Consider the following 18987-nt stretch of genomic DNA (forward strand, 5'->3'; position numbering starts at 1 on the left):
CTTAGGTTGGCAATACTTAGACAAGGTGGGTAACTGAAAAGAGCTTACATGTTCAGGTTGAGCCAAACGCAATGGTAGCCCAAGAAAACCACCTGGATGCTGAATAAATGAAAGCAGTGACAACATGCTTTTGGACAGACCCTGTGCCATGAAACCTCAAGCGATCTGTACCAAACCACAACCCTTAGCTTCTCCAATTAAGCTGATTCTCGGCAAAAACACCGGGATGTGTAGGAGCAACCTGTTTCATTTCTAGAATCCAGGACAGGCAAGCAACTCCTGGGAACATCACTCAATAATTCTTGTATACTAGTCAAGGGAACCAAGACACAGAACTGAAAGAGGAAATCTGTTCTCTGGGGACCTCTAAGCACTGATGAAACCAAGCTATGCATGACTGACTTGCACAGAATGAACAAAGAGAAAAAAATGAACGGACACTCATGGAGAACTTTCTAGGTGTGAAGCACAAATTTTCACCTAACCCTCTTAGGTAAGAATTAATTTTCTAATTTTAGGTCAGTAGGTTGTCCACGTATTCAAGAATCTTATCTATTGACCACTGTCTAAAAATGCTTAGCCTAGTAGAAACTTCAAAACTATTCTCTAAATGAGGAAATTAAGGCTCAGAGTTGGCAAATTTCCAAAATACAATAAGCGCAAGACCACGTCAAACCTCTTCCCCCAGAGGACCCTTATTTGAAGGTCTCTGCAGACTGTCAAGTCTCTCCAAGGTTCCAGAGAGAGGATCTCATCTGGAATCCACTTCGTCTAACATCCCTGCAGAGCCCCATTCAGGAGACATACATCACCAGTCTTCCCGTTGGGAGGGAGATATTTTGAGCCAGAAAAACAACAATAAAAATGGCTCAGCAGACAGAGAAAAGGAAGAGAACCCCCCAAAGACCTGGTGCTACATCAAATACACTTTCAATTCCTCATCATCTGGGCCTCTCCCAGGACAATCTTAAAAAAATAAAATCAGTACGTTACTACGTTTTTAAAGTCACAATGCGGATTCCAAACAGGCCACACTACAAATAAGAAACAAGAATGGAAACTACAAATCTGCTAATTTTTTTTTTTAATAAAGAACAAAACCCCTTTCATCAATAATGACTAGAGTTTAAAGTATTGTTAAAAATCATTATTTTCTGATTTTGCAACTAATCTACACTCAGAATTTCTAATAGGAAAACAAAGACCCAAGTTCATGGGCAATCTGAGCAGGCAGCAATCAATTGCCAACGTGGACATGAAGATGCTCATTTTGTTCCATTCTATCCAGGCATATCTTTTTTCTGATTGTTTGGTTTACCAAAAAAAAAAAAAAAAAAAAAAAATGGAACCAAACTGCTTTTTACCCCTAGAAAAACACAGTTTGTAATGGTGACATATTTTATTATATGAATATGTTTCTCTTGTTGGAAATTACAGGGGTTTTTTGGTACTAGGGATTGAACTCAGGGACTCTCAACTGCTGAGCCACATCCAGCCTTATTTTTGTATTTTATTTAAAGACAGGGTCTCACTGAGTTGCTAAGCACCTCGCCTTTGCTGAGGTTGGCTTTGAACTCGTGATCCTCTGCCTCAGCTTCCCAAGTCTCTGGCATCTGGCTGGAAATTGTGTTTTTATTTTTTCACCATTACAGACTGTATTTTTCTGGGAGGTAAAATGATCAAAAAAGCAGTTGGGTTCCATTTTTTGTAAACAAAGCAATCAGAAAAAAGATATGCCTGGATAAAATGGAGCAAATGAGCATCTTCATGTTCATGCTGGTGACTACTACCTGATCAGGTTTTATTTTTTTGCTATTATAACAACTGGACAGATGTCTGTTCAGAAAGGTTTTACACCCATCTCCTAATTAGTCCCCTATGACAAATTCTGCAGTTAAAATTTATTCTGACTATAATTCTTGACAGTTAATTGAAACATATTAGAAAGATAATAATGTAATTGAAATACATTAAAAAGATAATAATGGATTGGAACCTCAGAGCTGTTGTTATGTACTTGCAAATACCCATTGGAAAGGTCACTGTACTATAAAGAATAAGTCAGGAGTTGGGGTTATGGCTCAGTGGTGGAGTGCTCATCCTCCATGCATAAGGTACTGGGTTTGATCCTTGGCACCACATAAAAAAATAAAATAAAATAAAATAAAGATGTGTGTCCATCTAAAATTAAAAAAAAATAAACATTTTTTTAAAAAGAATAACTCAGAAGTGTTTTGTTTTCCACAGTAACCTTTTCATTCTAAGAAATCACTATCAAATAAATAGATGAAATCAAAATAATAAATGGCATTTTTGATCAAGAAGTTAGCTTCCTTCTAGATTATGTTTTTCATCTTCTTTTATTATCCATAGTCAATTGCTCATCAATGCTGAGTGCTAATTTTCCTATGAGATTACTCATCTAATCCTTATTTATAAAGTCTGTAAGAATTCTTTCATTTATGAGACCATTGACTTTATCAATATTCAAAGACTTCCCCTCAATTTTCCATTTGCCTTTTAGGGCATTATTACTTTGGAAGAGTCACTGTACTTTATTCAAGTTTTATCTTATAGTGGTATCTATTAAGATTTTCTCTCTATGATTCATTCCTCTGATGATATACTTAGGGCTTTTACATATATATTATTTAGCTTTTTGATTATATATTATATATTATATAAATAAATATATAAGGATATATATATCCCCATATATTTATTTATATGTAATATACAATTTATATTTATATATTTATATATAATTTTATATGTATAAATATATATTTATATATAATTTTTTAAAATATGTGTGTGTATGTATGTATGTATATGTGTGTATGTGTATGTGTGTATATATATATATATATATATATATATATATATATATAGTGATTAACTAATTGCTGCAGACTCAATGTGGACAAGCCTGAAAGGTAAGTCCTCCAGAGAGACCCAGGCACAAGAAGGCCCCACCTTTTACCTCCAGGAGTTCTACCAGGTTCTCACAGTGAGTTTCAGAGAAAAGGAAAAAAAAAATTAAAAACTAACCAGGGAAAAAAATCCACCAAGGGAAAGAAAAGTTACCTTTCTGAAATATGCCAGACCATTCTATTCTTTTCAACAAGGTCTGCCCTCAAGAGAAATTATTTTACCAAAGTTTAAACTACTGAATTGTTTTTTATTGTTGTTTTGTTTTCCAGTACCTAACCACCTGAAGAGAAGGGAAAAACTCAGTTTCAGCTTCTTCTGGCCATTCTGTCCCACCTAAGAGAAAAATAAACTGCAAAGCCCTGGTGAAATTCACAAACCAGGCGCACACACTCAGCAAAAGATTGAGCCTCATGACAGGATGTAGACACTTTCCCTTCTCCCATACTTTACCACCATATCACTAAAGGTCTGTTTACTACAGTTCCTTTTACATAGTACATTTTCTCTCCCTTTCAACAAAAAATTATGAAGCATGCTAAAAAAGAAAAAAATAAAACAAAAATCCAAAGAGGGTTAGGTCATCTAGTAAATTTCATATTACTTAAGGAAATTATACATCAACAAGATATAACAATCGTAAATATGTATGCCCCAAGCAATGGAACATCTACGTACATCAAACAAATCCTTCTCAATTTCAAGAATCAAACAAACCACAACACAATAATACTGGGTGATGTTAACACACCTCTCTCATCACTGGATAGATCCTCCAAACAAAAACTAAATAACAAAACTATAGAACTAAATAATACAATCAATAATTTAGACCTTATATAGAGAGAGTTAAGTATTTCATCCATCAATGGTTGAATATACTTTCTTCTCAGCAGCAAATGGATCCTTCTCTAAAACAGACCATCTCTCAGGCCACAAAGCAAATACAAGAAAACAGAGATGATACCCTGCATTTTATCATATCATAATAGATGGAAATTAGAAATCAATGATAAAATAAAAAATAGAAGCTATTCTAACACCTGGAGACTGAATATTGAATGACCAATGGATAGCAAAAGAAGTAATGGATGAAATAAAAAATATACTTGGAGGTAAATGAGAATAGCAATATAACAGATCAAAACCTCCGGGACATAAAGGCAGTTCTAAGAGGAAAGTTCATTGCATTGAGCTCATTCACTAAAAGAACAGAAAATTGACAAATAAATAACCTAATATTACATCTCAACACCCTAGGAAAAAAAGAACAAATCAACATCAAAAGCAGTAGAAGTATAAAATGAATTAAAATCAGAGCTGAAATCAATGAAATTGAAACAAAAGAAACAATTCAAAAAACTGACAAAACAAAATGTTGTTTTTTTTAAAAAAAATAAAATTGATAAACCCTTAGGCATGCTAACAAAAAGAAAGAGAAAACTCAAATTACTAAAGTTCATGAAAAAAAAGAAAATATCAACATGGACACTACTGAAATATAAAAGATAATCAGAAACTCTTTTGAAAATTTATACTCCAATAAAATAGAAAACCTTGAAGACTTGGAAAAATTTCTAGAGACATATGACCTACCTAAATTGAATGAGGAGGACACAATAAATTTAAACAGATCAATTGCAAGCAATAACATTGAAGACACCATCAAAAGCCTACCAACCAAGAAAAGCCCAGGACCAGATGGATTCTCAGCCAAGTTCCACCAGACCTTCTAAGAAGAACTAACACCAATCCTCCTCCAATTATTCCATGAAATAGAAAAGGAAGGAACACTTCTAGACTTATTCTACGAGGCTAATATCACCCTGATATCAAAACTGGATAAAAACACATCAAGGAAAGAAAACTTCAGACCAATATCCCTGAAAAGATAGATGCAAAAATTCTTAATAAAATACTGGCAAATCACAGACAAAAACATATTAAAAAGTAGTGCACCATGATCAAGTGGGGCTCATCCCAGGAATGCAGGGTTGGTTCAACATATGGAAATCAATAAACATAATTCATCACATCAATAGATTTAAAGACAAGAATCACATAATTATCTCGATAGACGCAGAAAAAGCATTTAACAAAATAGAGTATCAATTGCTGCTCAAAAAAAAACTAGAAAAACTAGGGACAGTAGGAAAATACCTTATCATTGTAAAAGCTATATGCTAAACCCAAGGTCAATATCATTCTAAATGGAGAAAAACTAAAAGCTTTTCCCTCTAAGAACTGGAATACGATAGGGATGCCCTCTTTCTCCACTTCTATTCAACATAGTCCTTGGAACTCTATCCAGAGCAATTAGGCAAGAGAAGAAAATTAAAGGGATATGAATAAGAAAAGAAGAGCTCAAACTATCCCATCTGCTGACAACATGATTCTATATTTAAAAGACCCCAAAAAAACAACACCAGAAAGCTTCTGGAACTCATAAATGAATTAAGCAAAATAGCAAGATATAAAATAAACACCCATAAATCAATTGAGTTCATAACACTAATGATGAATTAGCTGAAAGAAAAATTAGGAAAACTATCCCATTCACAATAGCCTCAACAAATAAAAAAATAAAATACTTGGGAATTAATCTAACAAAAGAGGTGAAAACCCTCTACAATGAAAACTATAGAACACTAAAGACAGAAATTGAAGAAGACCTTAGAAAATGTAAAGATCACCCATGTTCTTGGATAGGCAGAATTAATACTCTGAAAATGTCCACACTACCAAAAGTGCTATACAAATTTAATGCAATTCCTATTAAAATTCCAATGCCATTCTTCATAGAAATAGGAAAAAGCAATCATGAAATTCATTTGGAAAAATAAAGAGACCCAGAATAGCCAAAACAATCCTAAGCCAGAAAAGTGAAGCAGGAGCCCTCACAATACCAGACCTTAACTTATATTACAGAGCTATAGAAACAAAAACAGCATGTTATTGACACCAAAACAGACATGAAGACCAATGGTACAGGACTCAGAGACAAACCCACATGAATACAGTTATCTCATACTAGACAAAGACACTATAATCACACATTGGAGAAAAGACAGCTTCTTCAATAAATGATGTTAGAAAACTGGAAATCCATATGTAATTAAATTGAATTAAACCCTATCTTTCACCCTGCACAAAACTCAACTCAAAGTGGATCAAGGACCTAGGAATTAGACCAGAAAACCTGCACCTACCAGAAGAAAAGGTAGCCCAAATTCTCCATCATATTGCCTTAGGAACCAACATCCTCAAGAAGACCCCTACAGCACAAGAAGTAAAATCAATAATCAATAAGTGGGATGATATCAAACTAAAATGCTCCTTCACAGCAAAGGAAATAATCAAGAACGTGAAGAGAGAGCCTACAGAGTGGGAGAAAATCTTTGCCACCTGCATCTCAGAGCAATAATCTCCATGATATACAAAGAACTCAAAAAATTTAACACCAAAAACAACAACAAAAAACAAATAATCCAATCAATAAGTGGGCAATCAATAAGGCATTTCACAGAAGAAATAGGAATGGTCAACACATATATGAAAAAATGTTCAACATCTCTAGCAATTAGAAAAATACAAAGTAAAACTACACTGAGATTCCATCTCACTTCAGTCAGAATGGCAATTATTAAGAACATCAAGTGACAATAAATGTTGGTGAGGATATGGGTAAAAGGTACACTCATACATTGCTACTGGGACTGCAAATTGGCATAATCACTATGGGAAGCAGAAAAGTTGGAAAGGACCCACCATTTAACCTAGTTATCCCATTCCTCGGTGTATATACCAAAAGAACTTAAAATCAGTGTACTATAGTGACACAGACACATCAATGTTTACAGAATCTCAATTCAAAATAGCTAAGCTATGGAACCAAACTAAGTGCTCTTCAACAGATAAGTGGATAAAGAAACTGTGTGTATGTGTGTGTGTGTATGTATATATATATACATATACACATACACATACATACATATACATACATACATACATACATACATACATACATACATACAATAGACTATTACTCAGCTATAAAGAAGAATGAAATTATGGCATTTGTCAGTAAATTAATGGAACTGGAGAATATCATGCTAAGTGAAATGAGCCAGTCCCCCCAAAAACAAAGGCTGAGTGTTCTCTGTCATATGTAGATGCTACACACAATAATGGGGGCAGGGAGAAGAATAGAAGTTCATTGAATTAGATAAGGCAAAATGGAGGGAATGGAGAGGGGTGGGAATAGGAAAGACAGTAGAATGAATGAGACATAATTTTCTTATGATCATATATGAATATATGACCTGTGTAATTTCACATCATGTTCAACCACAAGAATGGGATCCTAATTATAATAAGTTATATATTCCATGTATGTATGGTATTTCAAAACACACTCTACGTCATGTAAATCTAAAATGAACAACAATTAAAAAATAGAAGTAAAATACACACACATATTAAATTAACCAAAAAATCCTTATTTCTACTGTATAAAGGGAACCTATAAAAATCATACACCATCTACAGTTTATCAATTGCCATCTTCTATTATCACAAAATACCAAAAATGTTTATGAAACTGATTAAAATAGAAGGCATCACATTATATAAATAAATGAGAAGTACAACAGTATACTACTCCATAAAAGAGTTAATTTTATAGATAGATAAAGGGAAGATAAGTGGGAAAAATAAAATTATTGTGATTAAGATTTATTTATCATTGATAATCAGAATTATTTTTATCACATTTATCATTAATATTCGATCAATTATGGATAATACCTGCATTCTTGCATGAATGTTTAATGCTAATTCTGATAATCAGAATTATTTTTATCACATTTATCATTAATATTCAATCAATTATGGATAATATCTGCATTCTTGCCTGAATGTTTAATGCTAAATAAACTGCTTCATTTAAAATAATGTTAGCCGGGCAAGGTGGCTTATGCCTGTGATCCCAGCAGCTTGTGAGGCTGAGGCAGGAGGATCTCGAGTTCAAAGCCAGTCTCAGCAACAGCTAGGCACCAAGCAACTCAGTGAGACCTGTCTCTAAATAAAATACAAAATAGGGCTGGGGATGTGGCTCAGTGGTTGAGTACTCCTTAGTTCAATCCCCAGTACCAAAAACAAAACAAAACAAAACAAAAACACATTAAACATAACTTCCTTAGAAAGAAGAAAATTATATGGAAGAACAGTGCAGAAGGAACAGTTGAAGGTAAAAATTACAACTTGTTTTCTTATTCTTAATTGGCATAAAGCTAAAGTTTTGCAAGAAATAATAGTAGCAATAATGTATTCAGATTTAGGAATACTTTGTTCCTAAAAGTTACTCCCCACTACTTATGAAACAGTATTGTGATTTAAAAGTGGACTGGAATTAGTTGTAAGGGAATATTCCAAATCCAGAGAAACCATAATTTTTTTTAAAAAGTGTAGAATGGATATGTTTAAAAAACATATCAAGAAAAAACAAAGTCAGACAAAATGTTCAATTAAAATCACAAAAGAAAAATTGTCGAAGACAAACAAGAGCAAGCACAGGGGCAACAAATAGATAATAGTACCAAACATAGTGGATATTAATCCAATTATGTTGTCTTAATATGCCAATGAAAAGACAGATTGTCAAAGCGGGATCATAAAACAAGACTCAACTATATGTTGTCTACAAGAAACTCACGGACATAGTCCATATATGCTATATATTAAAGTGGGAGCTATATTAATATTTTGGATAGGGAAGACTTCAGAGGAAGGCAATTATCAGGAATAAAGATGGGCATTACATTACAGGGAGGTCACTACTTCAGAAAGACACAATAATCCTTCATGTATATGCAGAGCACCAAAATAAGAAGCAGTAACTGATAGAACTTCAGTGAGAAAAAGACAAGTCCACCTCACAGTGAAGACTTTAAAATCTCTGTGAGGAACAGACCAATCCAGCAGGTAGACAATCAGTAGGGACACAGGTGATGTCAAAAGCATCATCAATGAACTTGACATCATTGACATCGACAGGCCAGGTCATCCAACAATGGCAGAATATACACTCTTAAACTCATCCGCAACGTCTATCAAGATAGACCACATTCTGGGCCGTCAAACATACCTTAACAAAGTTAAAAGAATAAAAAGCATACAAAGTCTGCTCTCAACACAATGGAATTAAACTAGAAATCAGTCAGAAGGAAGACTGCAATGTTTTCAAATAGTTCTAAATAACAACCCCATTAAAAAGGGGGGTTTATTCTACCACTCCTGGTGCTGACAGTATGCTTGACACTCACCATGGCTCATGAAAAGCCCAAGGAAAGAGTCAAGACCAGGAGCACTGATCATCTTAATGGAAAGGTGTCAGGGAAGGATGGTTCTGTGATTATAAGGTTTAAAATTAAGAGGCAGGGGCTGGGGATGTAGCTCAGTGGTGGAGCACTTGCCTAGAGGTACAGGGTTCATTCCTCAGTACTGGAGCCCTGGGTTTGAGCCTTAGTACTGGGGGAGGAAGGGTGACTCATGAAAGTCTTGAGAATGACTGGGTTTGTTAGTAAGACATCATCACATTGCAATTAGACGGACAACCAACCTATGAAACAGATGCTTGTGTAGTTGAAAATGGAGGACGAAGATTCAGTTGATATGTTCCAGTGCTGACAGGAGGTGTCTATTGAAAAGGGAATCTGATACTTTCCTTCAGAAAGCTACTCTTACAAATCAAGAATACTATCTCAATTAGATAACTGCAATTTGTTCTACCACATCCTGTTTCATATGAATTTCTCTGTTCATTCATTTTCTCCTCTATTATATAAATGTAGGTTTTGTATATGCATAGCCATATTTCATTATTTAAATTAAATGCCAACAGCGTTTTGATTAACAGCAAATGGAGATGGGATGAGGAAAAGTACTGGTCCTGTTTTTTAAAAAAAAAAAAAAACCCTACTTTCTCCATTAAAGTCATACTCAGTTCTTAAATTTATATTCCAGTAAATTCTGTTGCCCCCACTATTTTAACAAAACAACATAAAAATCCTTGCATATATTTTATATTTTCAGCGACAGAACATTGATGCTTTCCACTTATCATTACAAAACCAAGGACAACTTTGTAACTATTTTGCATTCCGTTATTACAGGTAGGGCAATCTGTCATTAACTTCAGATAAATGATTGGAAAAAAATATATAGATGTTTTCCCTTCCCAATCAGAGGTCTTGTTTAAATAAATTTATTTTTAAAAAGGGTTTTAAAAATTAAGAATTAAAAATGGGGCAAAAGATCTTAATAAACACTTCATCAAAGAATATATGAAGATGGCAAGTAAGCACATGAAATTTCTTATATCATTAAGAAATTGCAAATTAAAAAAAAAAAAAAAAGAACACTACCATGTACCTACTAGAAGGGCTGAAATCCCAAACACTGAAAATGCCAAATTTCAGAACAGACGTGGAGCAACAGGAATGCTCATTCATTGCTGGTAGGAATGCAAAGTAGTAGAGCCACTTTGGAAGACAGTTGGCAGTTTATTACAAATCTAACATATTATCACTGTGGGATTCAGCAGTGGTGCTCCTTGGTATTTACCCAATTGAACTGAAAACATGTCCACACAAAAACCTGTGCATGTGTGTCTACAGGATCTTTGTTCATAATTGCCAAAACTTGGCGGCTACAAAATTGCCCTTCCATAGATGAATGGATTAAAAAAACTGTGGCACATCCAGAAAATGGAGCATATTATTCCGTGTGACAAAGAAATGAGCTTTTAAACTGTGAAGATTTGGAGGAAACTTAAAATGCATATTACTAAATGAGAGAAGCCAATCTGAAGATGGTACACAAGGCCTGATTCCAACTATATGACATTCCGGAAATGACAAAATTCTCTTTAGAGTCTACGTAATTTTTCTATGAAATTTGAAGTGCTCTGAAAACAAAACATATTAAAATTATACTGCTGACAAAATTTCACAAGTACAGATAAAGGCAAAACCACTGATTTATCTGATCCACATATTTGAAAGAGACCTTGATGCAAGCCTATTTTATCTTTCTGTTCTGCTCTGATTTGTTCTGTTTTTCAGAAGCTACTGCTATCTGTACATTACCTGTGCATTTGACATCTTCATTTTTCCCGTTATTTTTATTCCTCATTGGCTCTTTCTTTAAGATATAGAAGAAATTCCCAAGTTTTCCTCTATACCAGTGGTTCAACTTTCTGCAATGGCCAATCTCTTCTTGACTAAGAGCAATTTCATGCCTGCATTATTTTACTATATTTTAAAAAATAATTCCCAGCCTCATTCAGTTCCCTTTCCATTTTCATCTAGTGGTGCCTAATATCCATCTTTTCTTGAGTTTTATTTGGAGCACCAAGATGTGCTGTCTGAAATTTATTATGACCATCAGTAAATATTTTTCCAAAGTGTTTGAATTCTTGGGTGCAGCTGACCCTCGATATCCATAGGTTCTACATCGACAGAATCAACCAACCATGGATCAAAAATATTGTAAAAAAAAATTACAGCTGTACTGAACACAGTTTTTTTTTCCCCTTCTCATCACCATCCCATAAACATAGCATAACAACTATGTACACAGTCTTTGCATTAAATTAGGTTTTATAATCTGGACACTATTTAAAGTACCCAGAAGGAGGAATATAGGTCATATAATACTACAAGGTTTATATAAGGGATTTTAACATCCACAAATGTTGGTGTTAGCAGGATACTAGAACCAATCCGCCAAAGATGCTGAGGGATGACTACACTTTTATTACTTTTTCTAAGACAGAAGAATCATTTATTCAGAACTTTTTTTTTAAACACCTTAAAATAGTGAGCACCACTCTCCTGCCCCTTATTCCTACACAGAATATTCTCAGAACCTAAATCCTGTCTGATGTAAATTTGGGGACTCTGCAGATTATGGAGCCAGGTGGGTGAAGGCTGATGTCTTAGAGGACACCTGCCATCAGGATTAGTAGCTCATGATATAGAGATTCTTCTCTTCCAGGAGAACCTCTCCCAGGAGATCTAAGGAAGCTACATGGTGGCAGAGTTTCCACTAATGTGGACTTTCCTGAAACACCACTGGGAGCTTCCTGATCCCAGGTGGTAGTGACACTGAGGAGGCTGGGCACAGCCAGATCATTTACCTAAAGGGGAGGACAGAGCACATTACAAATAAGATGATCCCCAGTCTTAAGGCTTCACTAAACCACCATCATCACCCTCACGATGGAGAAGCAAAGGTGACTACAGGTCCTTCTCCACTTCCTCCCATCTTAGTGAAAAATTACCAATGTCTTAACCCTCTCAAGATGCCCTGGTTCAGGGTACTTTTATAAGTAGTCATGGGAAGAAAAGAGAAAGTGGGCACCAGTAGAGAGGCCTGGGGTTTGTCTCTTCTTGAATATGGAAGCAAGACAGGGACTGGCTGGGTGGCTCAGAGAACCCAGGCAGGACCCTGCACCTGCTATCCACCTGAGGTCCCAGTAGGTGGCGTCTTCTAAAACCCCTCCTTCACCCCAAACTTGACTTCCTGGTGGGCTAAGATTCTCTGGGCCCCAAAGATTTGGAGAGTCCTATCTGGGTCCTCTCTGTGAGATCTTCTCTGTAAACAAAGAGAAATCCTGGATTCCTACTCATCATTTTTACTCCACATGTTCTAATTTTTCTAGTTTGTACAAAGGAGGAGACCCCAAAGGTTTGTCTTACCTGATAACAAAATACACAACTATGAAAAGATCAGGGAAGTCCACTCAATGAACTCAGAAATAGAGGGAGATAGACCAAAGTGGACACTTAATACCGTTGGCGACCAACGAAGCAGAAATGAGTCAGAAGAGAAGTTCAGCAAAACCCACAGTGAGTTGCTCTCAAGGTGATCTATCTGCTCTATGTCACAGACTCGCCCAGGTAACTATGAGAAATAGTGGCGCTGCCTTACTCCAGACTGCATCTGCGTGAAGTCATGAAAACAGATTTATGCACCATTGTCCTAGGAACAGACACGGAGATTAATTAACAGGACACAGAGTTCACTAATGAATTTGAGGACCTGGAGAGTAGAGAATTTCACTTCTGGGAAAGGTGCTTGTTAAATAAATACCCCTGGCATAACTGACTATCCAACTGAAAGAAAAATGGAAAACAAACAAAAAACACCTTTATTTTAAACTATGCATAAAAATAAATTCCTGGAGTCTTAAAATGTATAAAATGCATTAAAAAGTTAAAATGACAGTATGGATGTGGTTTATTCTTCAGGTAGAAGATACATAAAGGGAGAGGCAGACACTTTTCCCAAAAGAAATAAACCTATGTGATTGTTTTTAATGGCAGATGCCAAAATAAACAAAGTCAAAAGGCAAATGGCACATGGGGAAATAAAAATATGCATCACACACACACACACAAAAAAGTTTAATGACCCTAGTATACAGATAATTTAAAAAAAAGTTATTAGCCCAACTGCTAATAAATTTAGGCAATTTCCCAAACTGAGAATGCCAATAAATATATGTAAACTGTTCAATAAACACATAAGATACACCCATCATTTGCATATGTCATGGTTCCTACCTGGACCATTATGTATCTTCTACCTAAAAGGTAAACCATGTTCATAACTTCCATTTTAATTTTCAATGCATATTTTAATAACATAGAGATAGCTCCCCACACACATACACACACCACCAGACTGGCCAAAATTGTACATTACTGGTTTCAATGAGGGGAAGTGTGTAATTTTTAAAAACTGATGGTAAAAATGTGAATTATAATTTCCTTTTCAGAGAAGTAGAATGTCAATCTCCACTAAAATTGAAAAAAAAAAAATGTGCACAGACTTTGATGTAAAAATGCTATTTAGTAGAATATATGTACTCTATAGAAAAAAATTTACCAGGATACAATGATATACATAGGGATGTTTATCATATCATTTTGATGAAGGATAAAAACAAAACAAAACAGGGCTGTGGTTGTGGCTCAGTGGTAGAATGCTCGCCTAGCATGTGTGAGGCACTGGGTTCTATTCTCAGCACCACATAAAAATAAACGTATTGTGTCCATCTACAACTAAATATACATACACATATATATATTTTTTTTTTAAAGAGTCCATGCTTGCATGATTATGTCAAAATAAACCCCAATATTAAAAAAACCAGAAATACACCAGTTTGAATTTCCCTCAATATGAAAATACTGAAATAAGTCATGGTGCATGTGTGTATATGTATGTGTGTGTATGCATGTGTATCCATGTACACATGTGTATCTATGTATGTGTTTGTATTCCTTTGCATGGAATATGATGCACTTAATCAAAAAGGTTACATTAGGTAGATAGGCACTATCTTGGCGAGATATCCTAAATACAGTGTTAATTTAGAAAACTAAATGGTAGGTTAATACAATATAAATAGCATGACTATTTTATTAAAAATAGCAAAAATAGCAAACCAGAATAATATTATATATTTGTAAGTGGTGGTATGATTGTCCAAAAAGGTGTGGAGGGCTATATAAACAGGTTCTTAATACTGGTTTCCTTTATTCTTATAAATTTTATGGTCACTCAGCATATAATAGAATATATTATCACAGGAAGTTTTAAAAAATATTGGTGGGAAGAGATATTAGTCACCTTCTTTGGAAATGGGTTGATGGGCAGGAAGGGAGAGGATTATTGGTGTTTTCATAACATATTTTTGTATTATTTCATTGTTCATAGTAAATATATATTACTTGATAATCTCTGAAGAGGAATATTTTTGGCACAATAGGAAATGTAAGAAGCTACAAAAAATATATCAAGGTATCTCATTTTTTTTAATATTTATTTTTTAGTTTTAGGTGGACACAATATCTTTATTTTATTTTTATGTGATGCTGAGAATCGAACCCAGTGCCTCGTGCATGCTAGGCGAGCGAACTACCACTTGAGCCACATCCCCAGCCCCAAGGTAACTCATTTTTATTCTGGTGTATTTGGACATTCTCATTCAGCCTCTCCACTTGTATATTCCATGTATAGGAAAATATATATATATATATATATATATATATATATATATATATATATTTTTTTTTTTTTTTTTTTTTTAAATGTTCTTAACTGAAGAATACCTATTTATGGTAAACAGTTAAAGAATACAGAGTAAAAGGGAAATCAAAAAGGGAGAAGAATTATACTTCAGGAATAGCACACCAGCTAGATATGTGCCATTTACCAGGAGTTCACATAACAAATCTGCTTTACTCACAATGCATCTTAGATCTGATGTGCTGGCCTCACTTTGCTTAGTTCCACAGAACGCTAGGCTGGGAGATGATGAATTCTTTAAAAATCTTTCAATGTTTCTAATGCCAAAGAGAAAGTCTATCCGATTCTGAATGTCGTCTGAATGCAAAGTCAAAGCCACCTGCACAGAGTGGCTAGAAAAGAATAAGCCAAATGGAAGCTAAGAAGACTAGATAGAGTCGTAAAGAACAGGGGTGCTTGCATGCAAAGTGGTTACTTTCTTTAAAACTGTGTGTGACGAAGATAACAGGAGCCCAGAATAGTTATAGAAACATGATATTTTTGGATCTAAATACAGCTTGGGTTTCCTTGGAAACCCGAACTGACACATATGCATGTAACCAGATGTACACACACACACACACAAGAGAACCATGAATGGTGTACTGCTAATTCAGTCCTCCAAGATGTGTGTGGGGAAAGGAGATGGGAATCGTGATTCGGCACAATGTAGGGCTTCACTCCACGAGCACAGTCACAATTCTTAGCGTGACCCACTGTCCCCTGAAAGTGGGAAGTTTTTCTCTGTGACTATCTCCATGGCTAGCATTTTGACTCCAGAGGTCCTCATCTCCCAGGACGTACAGGATGGGTAATATGGTGACTTAGGAAATATTACAGAACAGGAACAATTGTGTGTCATGGTGAGGCAAGGCTCCTCGGTAGTCTAAATTCTCAATTGTCCTGTGTGGCTTCTAATTTATTTTTTTGAGACTCAGATGTCTTAACAAAATTTTCCCACAGAAACAAAGGTCATTTTCTCTTTGCCTACCACGAAGGGTCACCGATGAGAATCTAGTGCTGCCTCTCTGTCTAGGTCACCATCAGAGTCCCGATTCTGGGTTCTTCCTAGACTCCTGGGAGATGCTAGCTGGCAGGCAAGTTTGGGGACATTTAGTCCAATTAAAGATTCACTAATAAGTTTTAAGAGAACTCCAGTGAACAGAAAAGGAAATCCCTGAGGGTTCCCCAGTCTGCCCCAGGTCAGAGGAGTAAGGAGGGCAGGTACCCTGCAAATCTCCACTCTGTTGGCAGCCTCCTCCATCTCTTCCCTGAGGGCATCAGCTTTGGCACCCGCAGGCTGTAAGCTGCTGGACAGACCTGAAGACTTAGAAGTCTGCTGCCACCTGATGGAAAAGAGGAGAAAAAGAGGAGAGAAGTGAGACAGGCAGAGCCCTCTGGATTTTGTGGGAATGCTGAGCACTCTCACCAGAAAGGAATGAAAAGGTACCAAGTCCTCCATCATGAGAAAGGGGGCTCACATTTCCACATCCCAACTGTTGCCCAAAGCCAAGGAGCGACTGTCCTCCACAAAGGACAAGCAATCCCCCCGTCTGACACTGTTTTCCTATTGGATTCCAAATATTAAGGCCAAATGACAATTGCCTTGGCTGTCTTTTGAAAATCAATGTTATTTTTACTGACAAATCAGAATTTCATACATTTATGGGACACTGTGATATGCTGAGCCATTAAGCTCAGCATACAGTGTGGAATGATCAAATCAAGTTAATAAACATCCATCACCTCACTGACTTTTGATCTGAGATGTTTGAAACTTAATCAGCTGACCACAGTAATATATATCTAGACATATACATATACATACATATATATATATATATATATATATATATATATATATATTCACACACATATATATAAATTGACATATATATATAATATAATGTAATATATATTTCAAAACAACTCACTGCCTTAAAGCACAGTCTCTGCTATTCATTTACATTCCCCGTGAGAACCTGAGTTTGGATATTCACCTACTTTGGTTGAAGCCAATAATGGATACTAAGTGAGAAGATATGCCAATAAGATGAAAAACATATCTGAAAGCAAAAATCCCCAACAGGAAACACAAAACAACTACACACTCACAATTAGATACCTCGTGTTATGGTTTGGAACTGGAATGTCCCCAAAAGCTCATGAATTGAAAGCATAGTCCCCAACACAGCAAGGTTCAAAGGTGGGGCTGTTAGGCAGTGATTGGATCCTGGGGCTCTGACCTGTCAGTGAATTTATCCATGGACAACTGAATGGGGGGGCACCTAATTGGAGGAAGCAGGTCACTGGGGGTGCCCTCCCACACCCCACTTCCCTGCTACCATGAGCTCAACAGCTTTTCTGTGTCTGCCCTGCTGCCAGCCGACTGTGGGTTGAACCCATGAAACTGTGAGTCAAAATAAATCTCCTCTCCTCTAAGTTTTTCTTGTCAGGTATTTTGGTCACAGTGACAATTTATATTTACTTAAAAATGTATCTTTGTGGGGAGAATACTGGCCTTCCTAGGAAGTCACTCAGAAAATGTTAGGAGGACACGCAAATAGTTCTGTTTCCTAGGTCATCATCAGGGAATTACCAGATGCAAACCCTGAAAGAAGGTTCTAGTGACAGTAGAAGGGAGTAGGTAAAGCGGGTCTCAGCAGCGAGGGCCTCTCTGGACAGTCTGTGAACTCAGGCCAGCAAGTAGGCCAAAGGAGCCAAGTAGGCCACTATCTTGAAAACTTGACCAGGGGCCTCTTTCCTTTTCTACTTGTAATAGAGCTATTTCTAGGCTGGAAGAAGAACAATAGCGTGATCAGGATGACAAATGGCAGCCAAGCCTGGCCAATGCAGGAGGGTGGGGGAGGGGAGGTGTTGCCTGGGCTGCTGCCCAGTCTCTGGTCTAGGCTGGGAGGGCCCAGGTAGAATCGTGGGTCATGGGCTGCCAGGTGTTTCAAATAATGAGAGCATTTGGAAATTTTCATGTGAACTCCCCTTAGGAAATGTGACAAGAGATAAAAATGATGTCTTTTAAACCCCATGCAGGCCAACGCTGTAGACCAAACAACACACATCTCTGTGTGCACCATCTCTGGTTCTCAGACCATCAGTCTGCAGCCTCCAACGCAGGGACAAAACGTGGAACGGCCCCCTCATCTTGAGAGTCAAAGAGTCTAATCGATAGGGGTTTTCTCTGCCTGATTTTTTTTCTTTTCCCTTTTGTTTTCAACAGGGACAACATAAGAGCGCAGAGCTCTATGATAGAAGGGACACTAAAAAAAGGCAAAGCAAAGGTGTCTTTGTTAATAGCAAAATAAAGCATTCTCTGTCACTTAAAGAATGTAACCATGGGAAAATCACTTTTAAAAAATGTCTTTGGGAATCTCAAGCTGGCCTGAAGCTCCAGGGATAGACACATGTCCTAGGAAAGATTCCTGATTCCAAGATAAGCATTAAGGGCAAATGAGAGAGGAGGTATTCTATTGGAAGTGATTTTAAAATTTAAGCTGAAATAACTGGGCAGAAAAGCATCTGTGAGAATTCCTGAGTGACACTTTCTTATAAAGGTCTGCCCTACACAGATGGCGTGGCTCATTAACGCCTCTCTACCTTAGCCACTTTAAAGTATTGTGGGGTTTCCTGGTAAATAAGAGATGGTATAACTGTAATTTTTATTTAAGTCAATAAAAATGTGAATACTCCATGGGGATTATGGAATCGAGTTACAACCACCTTCTGACTCCCACTATGTAAAGAAAAAGCAACCAATTGGTGTGTATGTATGTGTGTGTATGTGTTTCTGCATACACACACACACACATATTACATATAACACATATAAAGTAACTATAAATGATAAGTTCATTTTTATGGCTTTGCAAATTTGGATTTTTTTTTTTAAAAAACCATCTGAAT

The 18987-nt window shown here is 36.2% G+C and overlaps 1 protein-coding gene across 3 annotated transcripts in view; it reads right to left on the reverse strand.

The window, feature by feature from the left end:
* Arhgap44 (Rho GTPase activating protein 44) overlaps positions 1-18987 on the reverse strand; it is a 176974-nt gene that overhangs the window by 40809 nt on the left and 117178 nt on the right. For all 3 annotated transcript variants that reach the window (XM_071604032.1, XM_071604030.1, XM_071604031.1), the window contains exon 7: positions 16298-16415. In XM_071604032.1, coding sequence (XP_071460133.1) covers positions 16298-16415 — 118 coding nt within the window. The remainder of the gene's footprint in view (positions 1-16297; positions 16416-18987) is intronic.

Source organism: Marmota flaviventris, chromosome 17, assembly GCF_047511675.1.
Source record: "Marmota flaviventris isolate mMarFla1 chromosome 17, mMarFla1.hap1, whole genome shotgun sequence".
NCBI classification, from domain to species: domain Eukaryota; kingdom Metazoa; phylum Chordata; class Mammalia; order Rodentia; family Sciuridae; genus Marmota; species Marmota flaviventris.